Raw genomic sequence first — 19,263 nt, 5'->3', positions numbered from 1 at the left:
TTCTCGACGTGTCAACCCAACACTTCTGCGTTTGGCAGGGAAGCAGGCGCGCGGCGCATCTCTCAAGCAGTATTGTGAGATCGAGATAGGCAATCAGAGGAGGGTGAATGATTGCGCGGAAGCAAATTAAAACTTTTCCCGAAAGTTCAAACCCTAAATCACCTTTCTGTCCGTGATATTAAAACAGCCGTAACTTTTGATTGGATGAACCAAAAAATACGTATGAGTATGCAAAAGAAAGGTATTGAAATTATATAACCAATGCAACAAGAATCGGCTCAATCGGACGTACCAATCAAAAGATATGATCAAAATAGTAACAACTGACAGAAAGTTACGAGGATTAATCTAAAACCAATTTCGAGGAATAACAAGAAAGATGAATTAATCGCAATCTTCTCTTGATCTCGTGATAAACCTGCAGCAAAGTATTATAAACTTGTGATGAACCTGCACCAAAGTGTTAGAAAGATCTAGCACGAAGATTTCATGAAGATCTGAGAAGAACAAAGATGACACCGCCAACGAATCTCTTTATTGCAACGATGTCGATCGATTACAAAAGATGCAACCATGCATCCAAGAATTAATCTAGATCCAAAGCTCTGAGTTCCCTCACGTCCTTGCTAAAACCCTAGCTAGGATGCCCTCTATTTATAAAGGAAAATTCGCGACCCTAAACCGAGTCCGAATCCAACACGAACTCCTCTGTCCCGGTCGGTATTTTGCCCGTGGGCCCCGCATACGACCTCGGTTGAGATAACTCCAAAAGAAAAGTTGTTCGTCTCGACGACGCGCACAACTTTCATGTAGACCACTTTTCCATCTGACGCCATCTTGATGACACTACTGTTTAATCTTTAAACAGCTCTCATCCAGCCACGGCTGGACCTACATATCTTCACGTCGATGCCACTCCGTGCCATCCACTCTTCTTGTGATGTCTTCAAAACTCGACCATCACGTATCGAATATCTCCAATACCGTACATATCCGGTATAAACAACGTACGACAAACCGGTGCCCTCCTGGATCATCGTAGCCTTCATTTCCATTGTTCCTGGCACGAACGTCACGCATGACCTTGATCCTCGACCTCAGCTTCTCCCAAGCTTCGTCCCTCGATCCCGTCATCGACCACATTCTTCTAGCTCCGACAACACCTGAAAGCGAACACACAAATCGCCAGTACGGGCACAAGTTCACGACTTGACTCAAGGTAAGTTCCACACAACTCACGCCATATTTTCATATAAAAAACTAATGGATCAGCACACCACTAGCAAATCACTAAGTCCAAACAAGATACATGTCATCACATAAATATCCATATTATCTAAAGTATCCACATCAATGTTTTATCTAAAACACTTGCCAATGTTACACATCACCTATGATTTCACAAGTATCACACATGTTAAGTTCTATGGGAGAACGCACGGAGTGTCTAAGATGAGGTAAGCTCACTATATGTTTTTTGAAGCGAGTATCTGAATCATAATCTGTTTTCATCCTTTTCTTTTTCATGGCAAAAGTCTCAACACTAGATGCCATATTTATAATTTCTGCAGAAATTTGCTGACACCAATTTTTTTTGAAAATTACACCATCTTTTGACATCACTTCATTTTTTATTCTGCCTAACATTACACACGATAAAAAAAACACATTTGCACGTACGTATATACATGTGCACGTACATCCGTGCACGAGTGTGCTTCTATAATGTTAAGATTAATTAACAAATATTAATTAAGGAGAATCAATCTTTAACCGTGGCATCCCACGATCCCTCCAAAAACTGTCGGAAGTAGTCATTCGGGAGTCTTGTCTCCAGGAACTGTCATATTTGATTCCCTATATATTTATATAATCAATCATCAATAAATAATGCCGATTCATTCTAGTGCACGTTATCAGCACGCTCTTAGAGCCCTTCGAGAGAACAACACAGAGAGGGAAAAGCCAAAAAAGTTTAGAATCATGACTGGGCTGCCTTTTCTGTTTCTCACGCTCCTTCGTAATGACGGCCGCTCCGTCGTTTTGCCCGTCGTCGTCGCCATGGTGTTGGTGGCCTTCGTCGCCACCAGTACGGTGTTAGCCGCCTTCGCCGTTTTGGAGGACGGCGCCTGAATGCCACTGCTCCGGCAAGCATGCCGGTTGCCGGCGTCGGACACGACGCTCGCGACCTCTCCAACTTCGCCGGTTGCACTGGCCGTGCCAGTGCCGTCGCAGACCGGCGCGACCTCCGTCGCCCTCGGCTCCGGCGCGGGCCTCCCGTCACCAACGCCGGCAACCGTGGTCGGTGTCGCGGGCAACGGCGCTAGCAGCAACTCTGCTTCGCCGGCCTCACCTACCTCCGTCTTCGGCTTCAACGCAGTCGAGGACGCCCACGGCCTTCCTGCCACCCCGCCGGAGACGCCGCGCACGGGAGCCCGCCGCCGCCTCATAGCGCTCGGCCTCCCGCTCTCCAGCCCGCCGTCCGGCGGACGCTCCGTGCGCTCGGGACCTTGGAGCCCGGCGGTGCTCGGCCTCAGCAACGGGGTGGTGCCCGGCACGCTCCTCCCTGGAGGCTCCTCCAACGAGGATCTGGCCAGAGGGAGCATGGGTCGCCGGTGAATTTCGCGTGGAGCGGCAGACATGGGTGGAGGCAGAGAGTTCGGCTGATCATTGCTATATTGGGCTGGCCCCTAATCACGTCCAGGACTCCAGGAAAATAAAAATCTGCTAGAAGGCCTTATATTGTTTGGTTTTCGCAGATTAGTCCTGTTATCAGTAGAATTTTCTAGTTTTACACTGTTTAGACCCGGTTAATTGCAGTATTTTATTTTCAGTACTGTTCATATGTAGAGTACTATACTACGTATTCCATATCCAATGTTGATGTAATATATTTCCATGTTTCCTACATGTTGAGATTATTGTATCCATTATATATTGATGTAATAAATTTCCATGTTTTACTTACATGTTGAGATTAATTATATCGACTATTTGCAATTGAGGTTTTTCAAATTTCTTGTAAATAAAGATCAATTCATAGCTTAATTGGGCATTCTGCCTCAATACGAGCAAGAATTGATATGCAAAATTCAAGTGACTACTTCTGATTGATGTTTTTGGGATCACTAGGTAGTGGAAGATCTACTGCACTGCAGATTATCTACCTATACTAATAAGCCTACATTATTGTCATTCTTGGCATGATGATTGCTTAACATAGTGCTCTCCCATACATTTTATTAAGTAATGACATAAGGCACTAGAAATACGAGTATCTACTGATTTCATCAGATTATACTTTCTAGCGCTGAGAGATTGACTCCAATTTGATTTGGAGGGTATTTACAACGTGTCAAACTTAACAATCTGAAGCCCACACAAATGATTTCAAGCCCACTTCTTGAATTTATCATTAATTTTGCATCCATTATTACAACATAACCATGATGGTTTTTGGTTTACCATGTCTTAATTGACAATTTCTGGTTTACCCGTGTAGGTAACCGATGGCTGGAAAAGAGTTTGAAGTACTCGAACTCGATGGCCACAATTACCCTACTTGGGCAATGGACGTCAAGATCACCCTTGCGTCCCGTGGGATAGTGCGTGCAATCCAGACCCCGAAGGATCCACTTTCGGCTGGAGTCGTACCACTTAGAGATGAGCAGAAATATGCGGCCGTGTACATTATAAGGCACCATATCCACACAAATCTGAAGTCGGAGTATTTGGAGGAGTAATCCCCACTTACTTTGTTCGAGGCCCTCAAAACGAGGTATGAACAGCAGAAGGCAGTTGTCCTGCCTGAAGCACTCCATGACTGGACCCATCTCCAACTTCAGGATTTCAAGTCCATCGGAGAGTACAACCATGAGGTTCATAAAATAAGTTCCAAACTGCGTTTTTGCGGGAAGGAACCTACTGATGCGGAAAAAATAGAGAAGACTTTGTCTACTATGCTCCCATCTGAAAGGCTTCTCCAGCAACAGTACAGAGCTCGTAACTACCAAGTCTATTCAGACCTTATTCATATCCTACTTCAGGCAGAAAAGCATGATGAGCTCCTCGTTAAGAATGGCTCTCAACGCCCGGTTGGTTCTCAACCTCTCCCTGAAGTTCATATGAATATCGTGAACAGACAAAGGTTTGATGGTGCTTACAATGGTAAGCCATCGAACTTCAAGGGAAAGCGAAAACGCAACCGGAACAGGAAGCCTAGGAACTCAGACCATGCGAAAAGCACCGCAAGGCCCGAGTTTGACAAAACTAAGCTTTGTGACAAGTGTGGATGCTACTCGCATCCTACTAACAAGTGCAGGACCCCAAAGCATCTGACTATTCTGTATCAGCAATCCCAAGGACGCAAGGCCCCTCAAGGGAATAGGTTTGAAGCCAACTTCAACCTCCATCCAAATGGCAACAATGAAGCTAGTGGTTTGCAAGACATTCCTCCAGGACCTAGCAAAGCCGTGACTCTCCCGCAGTCAAAGGATCCCATGGGCACGGAGAACATGATGGTTGAGTACACCTCAACCGACATGTATGGAGACTTTGAATAGTTCCTCTATCTCCTTAGTGGTCAATTTAAATATGTCTATTTATGAAGTTTTAATAAGAACATAAGTATTTGTTGACATTTATATTGTATCAGCACTCTAATATAAATAAGATTGTATATATTATATATATGAGAATAATTTCCATACTGGAAATTCTTTAACTCTATATATTGATATCTACGGGAGTCAATCCGATGGATGAGGAACAAGTATTTGAAACATAATACCCTCTCTATTGTTTTGGACTATACTACATGTATATCCAACCCGTAGCACATGTTGCATCTAAAGCAATTCCAATGGTCACAGTTTGCTCGAGACCAAATTTGGTTGAATCCCTGAATAAGAGGATAAAACTCATTGCAAGACCTTTGTTGATAAATTGCAATTTACCAACTTCACGTTGAAGTCGTACAATTTTACACATTGTTTACTGACTAACTGCATATCGCAGTACTTCCCCTCTGCAATCGATATGTGGAAATCCTCCGAGCATTTCCCATATGCGTAAGTTCGGAAGCGCTTCATGCATACCGGTCTCACCACCGCAATGTACATCAATGGGCCCACATACTAGAGATCTATGTGGGGTACAGATCTTCGTTGATCACTTAGTACCATGAACCTCTCACAATGGATTCATTTAAGCCCTGCACGTTGATTGCTATATTTAAGGATGGATTATTTCCAGGCATTAGGGGGAGACTTCTAGTACCACAGATAATGCCAAGAAATCAATTGGGACAACACATTCCACCTCATATCCACGTACTCAAGAATCTGGAATCTACGTCAAGAATTCACAAATTTGCAACATATTGCAAATAACATGCCATATTTATTTACTGATCTTAAAGGTGTTACAAAAGCTCCTTAATCCAGCTAGAAATGCGCCCGAAAGAGGAGAGGTACCAATAAAAACCACTCAACTCCCCAATCCTGGAAAGAGGGGGAGTAGTACGGCCTCTAATCAGGATCTAGCTTCTTCGCAAGCAACAAATGAAACCAAGGAGAAATCCTCTAATCAGCAAATGCAAGTCAATTTAGCATTGATGAACACCTGATGGGTAGTATACACCCAGTGGAAGGGAAACTTCCACAACCCAGCTTCAGCTTGCACACACTGGCTGGGATATCGGAACACCCAGACTCACGCGTATTGGGAAATCACGAAGAGTCATCAAGGGTGCATGAGATTTCCATCGACTATATATATCGATTCTGGAGAATCATATAATAAAAGCTTACAACTGTCGACAAACACTTCTCTTGTATGATTGCCAACAACCTTATTGATAATTCAGATCCAAAGACCATGGCCATGGCAAAGTGTAAACCACTCGCTTGGACTGAAACAATCGAAGGATGCAATCCAAGCAGAAAATAGCCTCGCATTTTCAAATGAATTCCCTATATATGGGACTCTTTCGGAAACGGGATGAGAACAAAAAGGTGGTGAGAAAGCAAGGCTTGTAGCATAAGGCCGGTTTTTCCGCAGAGATCCGAGACCTATTCTCCAGACACAAGTGGAATCCCTTTTCCGATACACTATACGATTGGCAATACAAAATCATCTATCTATGCAGTTGATAGATGTAGTGACTACATATCCATGTGGATCACTAGATACGGTTCCCAATGGAATCTCAATCCGAATCGAAATGCAAATGCAATATACATTGTGTAAAAATCAATAAGTCGTCACATGGCTTATTGTTGTTGGTAAATTTTTGGTACCCGACAAGTGAGTTCCTTATACACAACGACTACTCCTACAATGATGATTACACATGTGTGTTTGTCATATACAAGGTTAACTCCTACAATGACGAAGCACATGATCATCTAAATGACGAAATTTGAGTCGAAGGATTTGGATAAAACCAAATAATGCTTGTGACTAAAAAGTTGAGCGCCTTCACTCAAATATTATGGTACACCAAGTTGCTTATGCCAGCGCGTACCTACATGGTAGAACTGTCACTCCATTGACGTCTTCCAAACAGACTCTGGTGTACTACAACTACCAATCATTCTGAAATAAGAGACTATGTGCTAATGCGTGTAGTTTCACAGCATGATAAACCACATACATCAGTCGTGTGGTATATTGGTTCAATCGAATTATTAGCCATTGTCTACATAGATAATGTTGCCTGTGTTGCATTGATGCAAACATAATACATCAAAAGCTATATCATTAAGCATATTGCCCCTAATTATTTTATCCCCATAAACTCCAAAAGAGTGGGGGAAATCATGCGATAATCTCGCTAATCGATTCACAATGTCTCTACCAACTTCAACATTCCAGAAATTCATTCATGGGATTGGTATGCGACGACTACGAGATTTGCAAGAATCAGGGGGACTGTCTTCCTGAATTATTCATGTTCAAAGCATCATATTACACTCTTTTTCCCTTTATGAGTTTACTTCATGGGTTCTCATTAAGGTTTTTAACGAGGTAATATCAACATGAGATTTTGTGCCATACTTTCTGTTTTCCCCATCGGAGTTTTTAGGGAAAGTATACACGGCATAATTATTGTCCTCGATATTCTATGGAGCTTATTCATATTGAGTTAACAGAGATAATAACCATAATATGTTGTATCATTTTCTCCTTATTTTTCCCACGCCGTTTTAAAGAAGTTTTAACAGCATATCCTACATCACTCCTCACATTTTTCCCACAGGGTTTTTGGAGGAGACTTAATCAAAGATGATGGATCATTCTATGCAGTCAAGCAGTGATTAGGGGAAGTGTTAAGATTAATTAACAAATATTAATTAAGGAGAATCACTCCTTAACTGTGGCATCCCACGATCCCTCCAAAAACTGCCGGAAGTTGCCATTCGGGAGTCTTGTCTCCAGGAACTGCCATATTTGATCCACTATATATTTGTACAATCAATCATCAATAAATGATACCGATTCATTCTTGTCTAGTGCACAATTTACTTCTATCATATAACACGTACTCTCCCTCCACGTGACACATTTCGCTTGCCAAGGAAGCAACACACAACATGTCTCCCAAGTCCCAACTCCCAAGTAGCACCACACATGTCAAGCTCTATGGGAGGATGCATGGGATATCTAAGCCGAGGTAAGCTAATAAAACATATTCAAAATGCAATATTTTCTGAACTGTGTATCTAAATCATAATCTGTTTCGGTCAAAAATAAAAATAAAAATCATAATCTGTTTTCATCTTGGTTTTTTCACAACGAGAGCCTCAACAATAGATACCGTATTCACATGTTCTGCTGTGATTTTTTGATAGCACACCATTTCTTTATTGTGCCGAACATTACACACGATAGCCCTGGCTAAAGTCTTACTAGTTACAATTGTCTTCTCTTGTGTCTTTGGGTATGTTTGGTTCATGTCAAGGGCTCTCCTATCAAAATTTGCCAACTATGGGGTAGCCAATATATTGGCCAAAAATTTCTTGGTCCTAGTATGTCAAATTTTTTGGCAACATTTATGAAGATTGTGTGAATTGGCAAAATTTCATAGGCAACCAAAATTTTGGTGCCCTACCGAACAAGCACCAAATCTTCAAAGGCTGTCAAAAATCACAAACCAAACATTCCCTTTGTCTTGTATGGCGTTTTTTTTTCTTGTGTCAAATAATTAATTAATTATCATGCTTAATATTACATGGTGTCCTGCCAAACAAGGTCTTATGATTATAATATGGTGTGCCTGTTGTTACACTGACATTTTTGTTTCATCTAATTGCCTCTAAATCTAGATTGTGTTATACGTGCACCACCTCTCATTTTCTTTTTTACGGCAGTGGCAATTTATCTCTCAAACAGGATGTACACGTCCTACTGCTGTTCACAACGATCTCGTCGTAGCCACGGGAACGAATATCATACGAGGAACGATTTTTTCTGACAGTACAATTTTTCCTCGGCAAAACAAAAACAAAATGAGGAGCCGCGTGTTAAGCTCCCGGCCCGTTTTGCTAAACCAGGCGCTAACTCCTCGCCGCCTCCCATGGTTTTCTCGTCTCGAATCCCCCAATCCATTCCCTCCTCTCCCGTCTCGGCGTCCCGTCGACGAGCGAAATGATCCGCACCGTGCCGCGGCGGGGAAGGCGCGACCGGCCGGGCCACTCTTAGGTGGTGATTCGGCGGCGCGAGCGAACGAGTCTCCAGACGCGGCCGGGCGTGGAGGGGAGGCGGGATGTCGAAGCTGAAACTGGCCCTCTCGCAGGATGGGCACGGCGAGCGAATGGAGTTCAGGTTCTCCGGCCTCCGCGCCGTCAAGGTGAAATGTTTGGAGTATTTGCCCTATTTTGTTCGCATTGCATTGTACCACTGCATTTCGAGCGATTTGGAAGAAGAGAAATTTTTTGGTGCTTCGCTCGTGTGATTGGCGTTTTGGTTGCTAGAGTGGACGCGTTGGGGATTTCATTCATTGCCCCAGGGATCTCTATGCAGGATCGACCGTTTCCAATCTCTTTGCTTATGGTATCAAAAGTTCGAAACCTCCGTGTGATATTTCCATATGAATGAGTGGTTGGTTATTTGATTTCGAGAGTAGGCACGTTAAGTTTCTGTTTTGTAATTGGCGTTGGGTTGAGCATTCTGAATGTGTGATTTTGACATGCATGCTTAGGGAGATCGACGTATGTATATGTGCATTCCGATCCTACAGTGGGAGAAGTTTCCTCATTTTATCCATGTTTGGTTATAATTTTTGATTCAGGAAGAGCACACAATGCCAGCTGTAGAAGGAATGTTCATCTGATTATGTTTCGGAGATTGTGTTCGAGAACTATTTGCAAACTCAACATATTTAAGCTTACTAGCTAAATGCATGTGTTGCTATGGAATTTTAAAAATATATATGTATTGCCTGAGTTGTTTAAATGCTTGGGCCTTCCAACTCAGATCTTTATAAGGGTAAAGATAAAGATAAAGAATTGTCATCGTGACACCTAACACTGGGGGGGAAGGGGCATCTGAAGGTGGCAGGAGTTCCTTTTGTATACAACAAGGAGGGACACACTTAAGTGCTTGTCCAAATGAAAACAGTGGGATGTTTAAACTAGTTTCATAGAAGATGGTTTGATATTACACCATCTTAATTAGGAAAAACAGGAAAATTTGCTACTTTGCTCAGTGGCACTTAAGGATTTGCCACGCCGTTGTCTCTGGTGGTAAGCTTGCTGCTGTGGGGGCTGCAAGCCAGTCAGGATCGACCTGATGTGCCCCTACGCGCTTAGAGGCTATGCCCCCTTAAGTCCCTGACTTTGTCAGTGAGACATCGAGTTGGAAATCCTTAAGCATCAACCAGTGATGTGCAAATGCCTCAAAATACCAAGGAAGCACACAGCAATGCATAGAATACAAAGCAAACATCATACCGGTGCAAATGGATTACATGTGTCTGTTGATGAATTTTCTGATTCATGCTTTGCTCAACAGGTACCAGTAGTATCAGATAGGCTACTCATTAAAATTATTTCAGTGGTCAATGGAACAACAATTGCCAAGTCCAGTAAAGCGGCTGCCCTTAATGGGATCTGTCAATGGCCTAAATCCATCCTGGTACCAATGTGGTTTTCTCAAGATGAAGTGTCGAAAGAATTTCACGAGCGTCAGTGCAAGATCGTTGTTTCCATGGTATGGCTATTGCTAGCATGAATATTTTCTCAGTTACTTCCTATCAAATTTTCATTGCTGCACTATACTCACTGTTCTTTTTACTGAAAATACGTCTCCCATTACAGGGATCATCAAAAACTGCTGTTCTCGGGGAAGTTTTCCTAAATTTGACTAACTATCTCAGTTCATCAGACTCGACGGCTATCTCGTTGCCGTTGAAGAGGTGCAATTCTGGCACAGTTTTACAGGTAGATTTCAATTACCTACACCTATTTTCTCCACAAGAATTCTGATGGTTTATGACTCATGATCCTCTCTTTCCTACACGCTTTTAGTCCATCTAGTTATACACTTATACTTATTTTGACCCGAACCATGTAGTTGGTAGTTCCCTGAAACACCTTTGCTGTTCTGTTGAGCTGCAACCTATGCCAGTTGATTGGTGCATATTCAACAAATGTGTATCTTTGTCTGGAAATTGCTTACATCGTTTATACCTGTCAAAGTGCTGATGCTTTATTAATAATATTTCTGTTTATGGCTGCCACCCTCTGCTTATAACCTAGTATTAGTAGCAGTACACATTTTGTACAGCCAGGAAGGAAAAATGGTCACATATAATTTGATCATTTTAACTGTTAGCAGAGGAACTCATAAATCAATTATGTATCAAATTTATTATCTCTCTGTACGTATGGGAGGTATTTTGTCTTTTGCAATCAACCAAACAACAACTATGTGTCAGATAAAAGAAAAGGATAATGCTAAATACTAAGGCTTTCGATATTGTCATGCGGTAGCTGCACGATTTTGACATGTTTTTGTTACACAAGAGGTCACAGGTTTGACTCTTGTCGGGATGGTGGTTTAAGGAAATTTCCAGTTATCTCTAATTCTCTAGGTCAAAATTGTTGTCAAAATTTATGATGATATCCACTGTTTCTTATTTTGCAGCTTAAAATTCGTTGTCTTGGTGCAAGGTCTAAACCAAGGTAACTGAACCATATTCTTACGGCGATGTTGACGTGTCCGTAATTCCTGTTGTTACTCTGGTAGTTGCAAATATTTGCATCTTTTGTCTTTGGACTTTGGTGGTCCCCTACTTGATGGCCTAAACTTTTACTATTTCTTGTGTCTTGACTGCTTATAGAGCTGTTCTTTCTATTTGTCACCTTGGCATTATATGCAGTGGGCGATTATGGGACGAACTATCTCTTCGTCTTGATGACTGTAGTCCAACCGAAGATGATATGGGCATAAAGTCAGACGGCTCTAACAGTATGTTGAACAAGAGTGCTCAATCTTTATCAGAAATTCATTTAGGAAGTGTTTACCAAGATGAAGCTGGAAATGGGGTATGATGCCCTTGTTAAAGACTCTTTTGTGCCTAAATTATTTTTGAAAATATTATGTTGTGGGAGACCCATTACTGTTGGTCCTCATGGAAATATCTTCAACAGTTTGAATTCCTCATGTTCATGCTTGAGAAGTTGTGTCTAGTGATGAGAAGCGAGTTTTAGCTGAAGTAGAAGACATTTTTCTTTGTTCTGCTTAATCTGCCTGCTCTCAAATCTTTGAAACAAACTCGGCACTGCCCAATGTGCATAAGGATGACCGTTGACCAAGTTACAAATTTACATATATAACTTTATTCCATTTTCAAAGAACACTTCCATATTGATGGCTTGGCCTATAAGTTATCTTGTTCTTGGATCTCATTATTTCTAGTCAGAAATGTTCGCTCTGACTAATATTATGTTTGATACTGATAAAGGTGGATTCTGAAGATCTTCTTTGTCATGTACTACCCTGATGGTTAGTGTGCACCCTGACCCCACTTAAATGAAATGAAAGATTGAATCAACATTTGTATTTCTGCTCCTTTTCTAACCCACTGGTAAATACCTGTCCTAAGTGAAGAATGGAGGATTTTTTTTCAAGTCCGTTGTTTCGTGCCCTTGGCCTCGATTAACACGCATCTTGCAAGTTTTTTTTTAATATTATCTAATTGCAGGTGTTTATTTTTCTTTCATTAAAACTATAGCGTTATGATAAATTGAATGATGTATAAAAATAAATCAGACTGCATATGTGATTTCAGGATGCAAGTTTCTCAGCACCAGAGTCTCATCAAAATTCTAATTCTGGAGATGGCACCACAAACAGAGAAGTTCCGTCTCCTAGGGACAACTCAAATGAGGGATCTCTCATGGGGAGGCAAGACTCTGCTAGTTATGCCAGCCATGATTATGCAGATCATGGTGATGATTCATCCAGAAGTATCCTCGACACCGCCGAAGAAACAACTGAAGACGGCAAAAAAATGTTGGAGAGACATTCTGGCAATTTTAAAATCGAAACTGAGACAGTGAAGAATGAGTGTGCTGACAAACCCAAGCAACAGGCTGAGATAGCGCTCGAACTTTCTGCTTCATATTCTGAACAGGATTCCTTAAGACAAGAAATGGAAGAACTGAAATCATCTCTGGGGGAGGTAACGGCACATCAAACTATCGCAGGAACTCCAAAATCTGGGGGTGCGATAGTTCTCCAGAATGAAGTTATAGACGAGGTGCAGTTTCTGAAACTATCAAATGCAAACTTAACAGCCCAACTGAGCAAAACCCAAGAGGCCAACATAGAGCTTGTTTCTATTCTTCAAGAACTGGAGGAAACAATAGAAATACAGAGAGTGGAAATGTCAAAAGTTCCCCACATGAACGACGTGGTTGATCATGAGGTCTCCAAAAGTGATTTGACAGTTCAAGAAGCTGCAGAATTGGCTAGAATGCTGTCACTAAAAGAAGATGAAATCACATTTTTGAGGGAGAAGTTGGATCGTATTCTCAATATAGAAAAAGTCGATGGTGCACGTCCTGATGCAATTTATCTTGAATTGGAAAAGGAGAATGATTTTTTGAAGGTCAAAATACAGGAGCTTGAGAATGAATTTTCTGAATTAACTGAGGAAAATTTGAAGCTTATATACAAGTTGAAAGAAGTAAATGGGGTAGGAAAAGGAGAGGATCCCTGCATTTCTAACAGTGAGGAGATGTCCAGTGTAGAGAGATCAACATCTAATGTAAAAGACCTGGAGAGAAAATGTGCTGACCTTGAGCTGAATCTGCTGAATTTTAGGACTGAGTTCAATGGGCTAGAAGAGAATTTCCAGAAAAGCCAAGAGGAGTTAAAAGAGAGAACACTTGAATTGTCTGAGATGAGAGAAAAGCTTTTCCATGCCACTGAGCTGGAGGGACTGGAATCGGGTAGTGCAAGACGTGACCAATTGGGAAGTGGAGAACCTGATGATACTGAAACTGACTTAGATTTGATGAAGCATAGTGTTCTGCTGAAAGAACAGGAGATTGAGGGTTTGCTACATTCTGCAAAAGAAATGGAGAACATCATTTCTGATATCCAGAAGGAGAAGAATCAGTTGGAGGAGGAACGTTTGGCAGCATCACTTAAAGAAAGTAGCATGACTTTAAAATCCTTGGATGAGGTGCGAGAAGATCTCATTGTGCTTACGAGCAGTTTAGATTCCCATGTTTCTGCCAATAAGGTTCTTGAAAATAAGATTAGTGAACTTGAAAGCTCCAAAATCGGACTAGAGTCGCATGTATCAAAGCTGGAAAATGAGAATATTGAGCTGTCAGAGTTCATATCTGAACTGGAGGCACAGCTGACTTCTCTGACAAGTGAAAATGAGTCAACTAAGCTACAAATGGATGATTATAGATCACTCATCATAAATCTTAAGGATGAAGTTGATCAACAGCAAGCAGAGATGGGATCTCAAAAGTTGCATGTATCAAAGCTGGAACATGAGAATGTTGAGCTGTCAGAGTTCATATTTGAAATGGAGGCACAACTAACTTCTCTGACAAGTGAAATTGAGTCAACTAAGCTACAAATGGATGATTCTAGATCACTTATCACAAATCTTAAGGATAAAGTAGAACAACAGCAAGCAGAGATGGAAGCTCAAAAGTTGCATGTCTCAAAGTTGGAAGATGAGAATATTGAGTTAGCAAACTTCATATCTGAACTGGAGGCGCAGCTAACTTCTCTGACAAATGAAAATGAGTCAACTAAGTTACAAATGGATGATTCTAGATCACTTATCACAAATCTTAAGGACAAAGTAGAACAGCAGCAAGCAGAGATGGAAGCTCAAAAATTGCACGCATCAAAGTTGGAGCATGAGAACATTGAGCTATCAAAATTGATATCTGAACTGGAGGCACAGCTGACTTCTATGACAAGTGAAAATGAGTCAAATAAAGAAATGGATGACTCTGGATCACTTATCACAAATCTTAAGGATCAAGTAGAACAGCAGCAAGCAGAGATGGAAGCTCAAAAATTGCTTGTATCAAAGCTGGAGCACGAGAACATTGAGCTATCAAAGTTGATATCTGAACTGGAAGCACGGCTGACTTCTTTGACGAGTGAAAATGAGTCAAGTAAACAACTGGATGATTCTGGATCACTTGTCACAAATCTTAAGGATCAAGTAGAACAGCAGCAAGCAGAGATGGAAGCTCAAAAATTGCTTGTATCAAAGCTTGAGCACGAGAACATTGAGCTATCAAAGTTGATATCTGAACTGGAGGCACAGTTGACTTCTCTGACAAGTGAAAATGAGCCAACTAAACTACAAATGGATAATTCTGGATCACTTAGCACAAATATTAAGGATAAAGTAGAACAGCAGCAAGCAGAGATGGAAGCTCAAAAGTTGCATGTATCAAAGCTGGCACATGAGAATATTGAGCTATCAAAGTTGATATCTGAACTCGAGGCACAACTTACTTCTCTGACGAGTGAAAATGAGTCAACTAAGTTACAAATGGATGATTCTGGATCACTCATCACAAATCTTAAGGATAAAGTAGAACAGCAGCAAGCAGAGATGGAAGCTCAAAAGTTGCATCTATCAAAGCTGGAACATGAGAATATTGAGCTATCAAAGGTTATATCTGAACTGGAGGCACAACTGACTTCTTTGACAAGTGAAAATGAGTCAACTAAGTTACAAATGGATGATTCTGGATCACTTGTCATAAATCTTAATTATAAAGTAGAACAGCAGTATGCAGAGATGGAAGCTCAAAAGTTGCATGTATCAAAGCTGGAACATGAGAATATTGAGCTGTCAAGGTTCATATCTGAACTGGAGGCACAGCTGACCTCTCTGACAAGTGAGAATGACTCAACTAAGCTACAAATGGATAATTCTAGATCACTTATCACAAATCTTAAGGATAAAGTAGAGCAGCAGCATGCAGAGATGGAATCTCAAATGTTGGAACTTAAGCAAAAATATTTAGAATCTCAAAGAAGATTGTCAGAAGTACAAGAGGATTCAGAGGCTCTAAGAAGGTCAAACTCAAAATTACAGGCCACAGCTGATAGTGTCGTTGAAGAATGCAATTCTCTTCAGACTCTGACAGCTGACCTAAAGATGCAGAAGCTGGAATTACATGGCCGTTCTACACAGCTTGAGCAGGAATTAGATCAATCAAAAAGAAAGATGATGGATTTTTGCAAAACAGTGGAGTTCCTGGAGGCAAAACTTTCTTCACTTCAGAAAGAGATAACTTCAAAAGAACAATCTTTGCTTGCAGAGCTGGAGAATATATTCCAGGAGCATAAGGAACACGAAGAAAGGATAACTCGTGCACATTTCCTTTTAAACAAGATTGAGAATGAAAAGATTGCTGAAGTGAAGAATCTTGAGAGGGAGGTCATGAGCCTTACTGCACAAGTGTCCTCAACAGACGGGGAGCGAGGAAGTGCTGACTTGGATAGCATACATGAGGTCTCCATCCTGCGAGCAGACAAGGCTAATCTTGAAGATGCCAATGCTCAGATGAGACATTATGAGTCTCAATTGGAAGACCTTCATAAGGAGTCTAAAACCAAAATTAAAGGCATGGCTGATTCACTTAATGCATCTAAACAGAATGAGGGAATGCTGACAACAGATGTTGAGCATATGAGAGGATTGATGGAAGCTGCTAGATCCAATGAAGAAAGCCTAAGGAAAACTTCAGACGAACTAGAATTGAGGTACAAATCCAGTGATTACGAGAAACAGCAAATAATGGAAGAAATTTGTGGACTAAAAATCCAGGTCAACAAAATGACAAGCCTCCAAGATGAAGTTTTCAATCTAAAAAGTTCCCTTGAGCAAGCTAAGTTTGAAAAAGGGAAATTAGAAGAGCACCTGCAGTCATTGTCTGAAGAATGTGAAGAGGTAAAGACACAAAAGGCCATGCTAACAGACAAACTCTCCTATCTCCAGAGTACTTTGCACGATGCTGGTGATGAAAATCATAGCAAATCCATGCAAGAAAAGCTTATAATAAATCAGGTGAGCCATTTAGAATTTTTCCTGGTTTAGTACAGAATTTGTACTGAATCAGGGGTAAGTAGATTTAAATATTATAGCCATCTGCACTTCCTCACAGAACTATTTCCTTACTGCTTTAGGGTAATGATGATGTTGCTAATGGTAATGGAAGTACTCCTGTTAATGAGGATCCAGACATTCAATCAAAGATACAGTTACTGGAAACTAGACTTGCCGAAGCATTGGAGGAAAATAAATTGTACAGGGCACAACTGCAAAGGTAAACTCATTCATAACGTTCCTGGTCCCTCTGATATTTTTTTACTAGGAAACCTATTCTTTTGTCAAACACGCATCTAAAATGTGTGTCATTATGTATTAGACATTTTTACACTAGGCGGCGTGTACTGGAGTCTTGGTTAACTACCCATGTTCTGAGAGCTGCTGTTTGGTTTGAGGCCAACTTGCCATGCCAAATTTGGCTAGCCAAAATTTTGGTGAAGGTTTTGGTTGCCCATGAGTTGGCCAATGTTGGCAAGCAAAATGACTAGAGTTGGCAAAGAGGTATTGGCTTGCCAAAAAGTTGGCTACCATCCAATTTTTTTTGGTAGGGTAGACTTTGGCCACCATCCAAACATACCCGCAGCCCATCTTGGTCACTTCATAAGCATTAAAAATAAACAATGTCCCTCTGAGATGGTCTGTGTGAAACTAACTATTGTATACAAACAACCAAATAGGCATTATATTCTTAAGTCAATATAGACCACTTAAGTATCTGGATGAACTATATCTCAATCTTTGGCCAGAATCGACACGCAGTGTTGTCAAAGTGGATTAACCAACTAGTAAAAGCAAGAGAGCTTAAAAAAACTGAAGAAACAACGACGCATTTGATTCATGCATCCGTAATTTGGTAACTTATATATAACCTTTATCATACCATTAGCATGGTCAAAATAATGTGTACACTGGAGTTTTTTTGCTTCATATGTGTCTTGCTGTAAGGCATAAATTAATGATGTTGGGCTACCTTTCAAAGGTTCATATTCTCTCTTTTTACCCTGCACAGTCCAACGGAAGAGGGGCAATCTAGTAACAGAGATGAAATGGATAATAATGGTAACAGCAAGATAGCACAACTGGAGTCAGAGCTAAACGACATGCAGGAACGGTTACTCACTGTGAGCATGCAGTATGCAGAAGTAGAGGCTCAACGGGAAGAATTAGTGATGGAGTTAAAAAATGCAAATGCAAAGAAGGGACGATGGTTCTAGAGTGGCGAGGAGCAACCCTGCACCATAACCATAAGGTTCAGACCGAATAGCGCAGGTACTTCCTCCATGTATTCTCCTGCCCCTTCAAATACATGCAATTGCAGTTTGATTTCTTGGATGTGTATTGCAAAAATAAAAGGTTTTGGGTTCAATTGAAGGTTGTCAAATGCATTAGATAGTGTGGCAATGAAAACTCACACTATAGAATGTTGATTAGTTCAATAAAACTCAAAGGAACACATTAATGCAAATGTGTGACATCGATACCTAAAGATGGATGATGGGACCCACAATTCATTGAACTACAGTTATCAAGGGCATAGATGGAGGGTTTCCAATTAATTTATGAACTGTATACCAGTGCAATGCCTCATTGTGCCCCTACCAGTTGTTCGTGTAGCAACAGGACATGGGACTGCTGCTTACATGAATCCATATTTAAGCAACTCATTACATTGGCCATTGGACACTTAAGATATTTATTTTTTTGAAATTGTAGGAATAGTTTGTTTGATGCCATGCTATACCTGTCAGTTACTGAAAGAGAAAAGAAATTCCTCCAGTTCACCTAGCAGATTAACACGATCGATCATTACAACAAAACTAAACTAAGTGGTACAAAACTCTCTTTCATTGATTTTTTTTGGCAGAACACCCTCTTTTATTGAAGAAGTTTCCTCTGGTTCCCTTAGCAGATTAACACAATTCATCAGTAGAGCAAAACTAAAGAAGTGGTAGAAAACCCTCTTTCTTTGAATATTTTTATAGCAGAACACCATGTTTCATTGAGGAAGTCACGGGTAACTTTGTACTCTTCTGGCCATGTAGATGAGTTAGTACCGTCAGTGATGACATGCTTGTCTAATTGTCAGGACAGATGTTGAAAATGTCGGACCTTACCAGATTTCGCAGACAATCAATGTGTGAAAACTGACCAACTGCAAGCTCGCTGAACTGCACTGTTAGGCAAAAGAAAAGAAGATTTGGGCCCTGTTTGGAAGAGGGGTATTGCCCAGTAAAGTATTGTAATGAAGCTCTCAAAAAAATACCTTTAATACAGGATCTCATGGTTCTCACTCATCAGGTCTCAGTGACGAAGCGATGACATGAACGTTGGTCCTTCACACTCGGCAATTTGGAGACCCTGCTACGCTTGATTTCAACCTTTTATTAGTTATTGCAAGCATATGTAGTTTTTCGGGTTAGCCTAAAATCATGAGTCCATATGACCACATGCATCACTCTTCCCTTTACACAGAACCAGCATAACTGTAAATTATGAATTGCGTAACAGCTGATAAGCGTAGTTGATTTTATTGAATTGTATAGCACATCACATGATATACTTTTGTAGACTAATGTTCTTTCCTGTGTATATAGTGTATCCACTTAGTCCTTTAATTACTTTGTTGTTCTCCGCTTACTTTAGACATG

General features: G+C 40.9%; 1 protein-coding gene across 4 annotated transcripts; it reads left to right on the top strand.

Annotated features, from left to right (window-relative positions):
- Positions 1–8,524: 8,524 nt before the first annotated feature.
- LOC100844786 (myosin-11) lies at positions 8,525–19,230 on the top strand. 4 transcript variants are annotated; one of them, XM_014901562.2, is made up of 9 exons: positions 8,525–8,851; positions 10,015–10,212; positions 10,320–10,442; positions 11,149–11,186; positions 11,384–11,549; positions 12,296–16,573; positions 16,693–16,832; positions 17,625–17,884; positions 18,914–19,230. In XM_014901562.2, the coding sequence occupies exons 1-8, from the start codon at positions 8,768–8,770 to the stop codon at positions 17,827–17,829; spliced, it is 5,232 nt and encodes a 1,743-aa protein (XP_014757048.1). In that variant the 5' UTR covers positions 8,525–8,767; the 3' UTR covers positions 17,830–17,884; positions 18,914–19,230. The 4 variants fall into 4 exon arrangements, with proteins under 4 accessions (XP_014757048.1, XP_010234978.2, XP_010234977.2 ...); XM_010236676.3 differs by having other exon boundaries at positions 18,707–19,230; XM_010236675.3 differs by having other exon boundaries at positions 18,702–19,230.
- The last annotated feature ends 33 nt before the right edge of the window (positions 19,231–19,263 follow it).

The sequence above is a fragment of the Brachypodium distachyon genome, chromosome 3 (genome assembly GCF_000005505.3).
Source record: "Brachypodium distachyon strain Bd21 chromosome 3, Brachypodium_distachyon_v3.0, whole genome shotgun sequence".
Classification (NCBI taxonomy): domain Eukaryota; kingdom Viridiplantae; phylum Streptophyta; class Magnoliopsida; order Poales; family Poaceae; genus Brachypodium; species Brachypodium distachyon.
The sequence above is the reverse complement of the archived record's forward strand: the minus strand, read 5'-3'. Positions and strand labels throughout refer to the sequence as shown.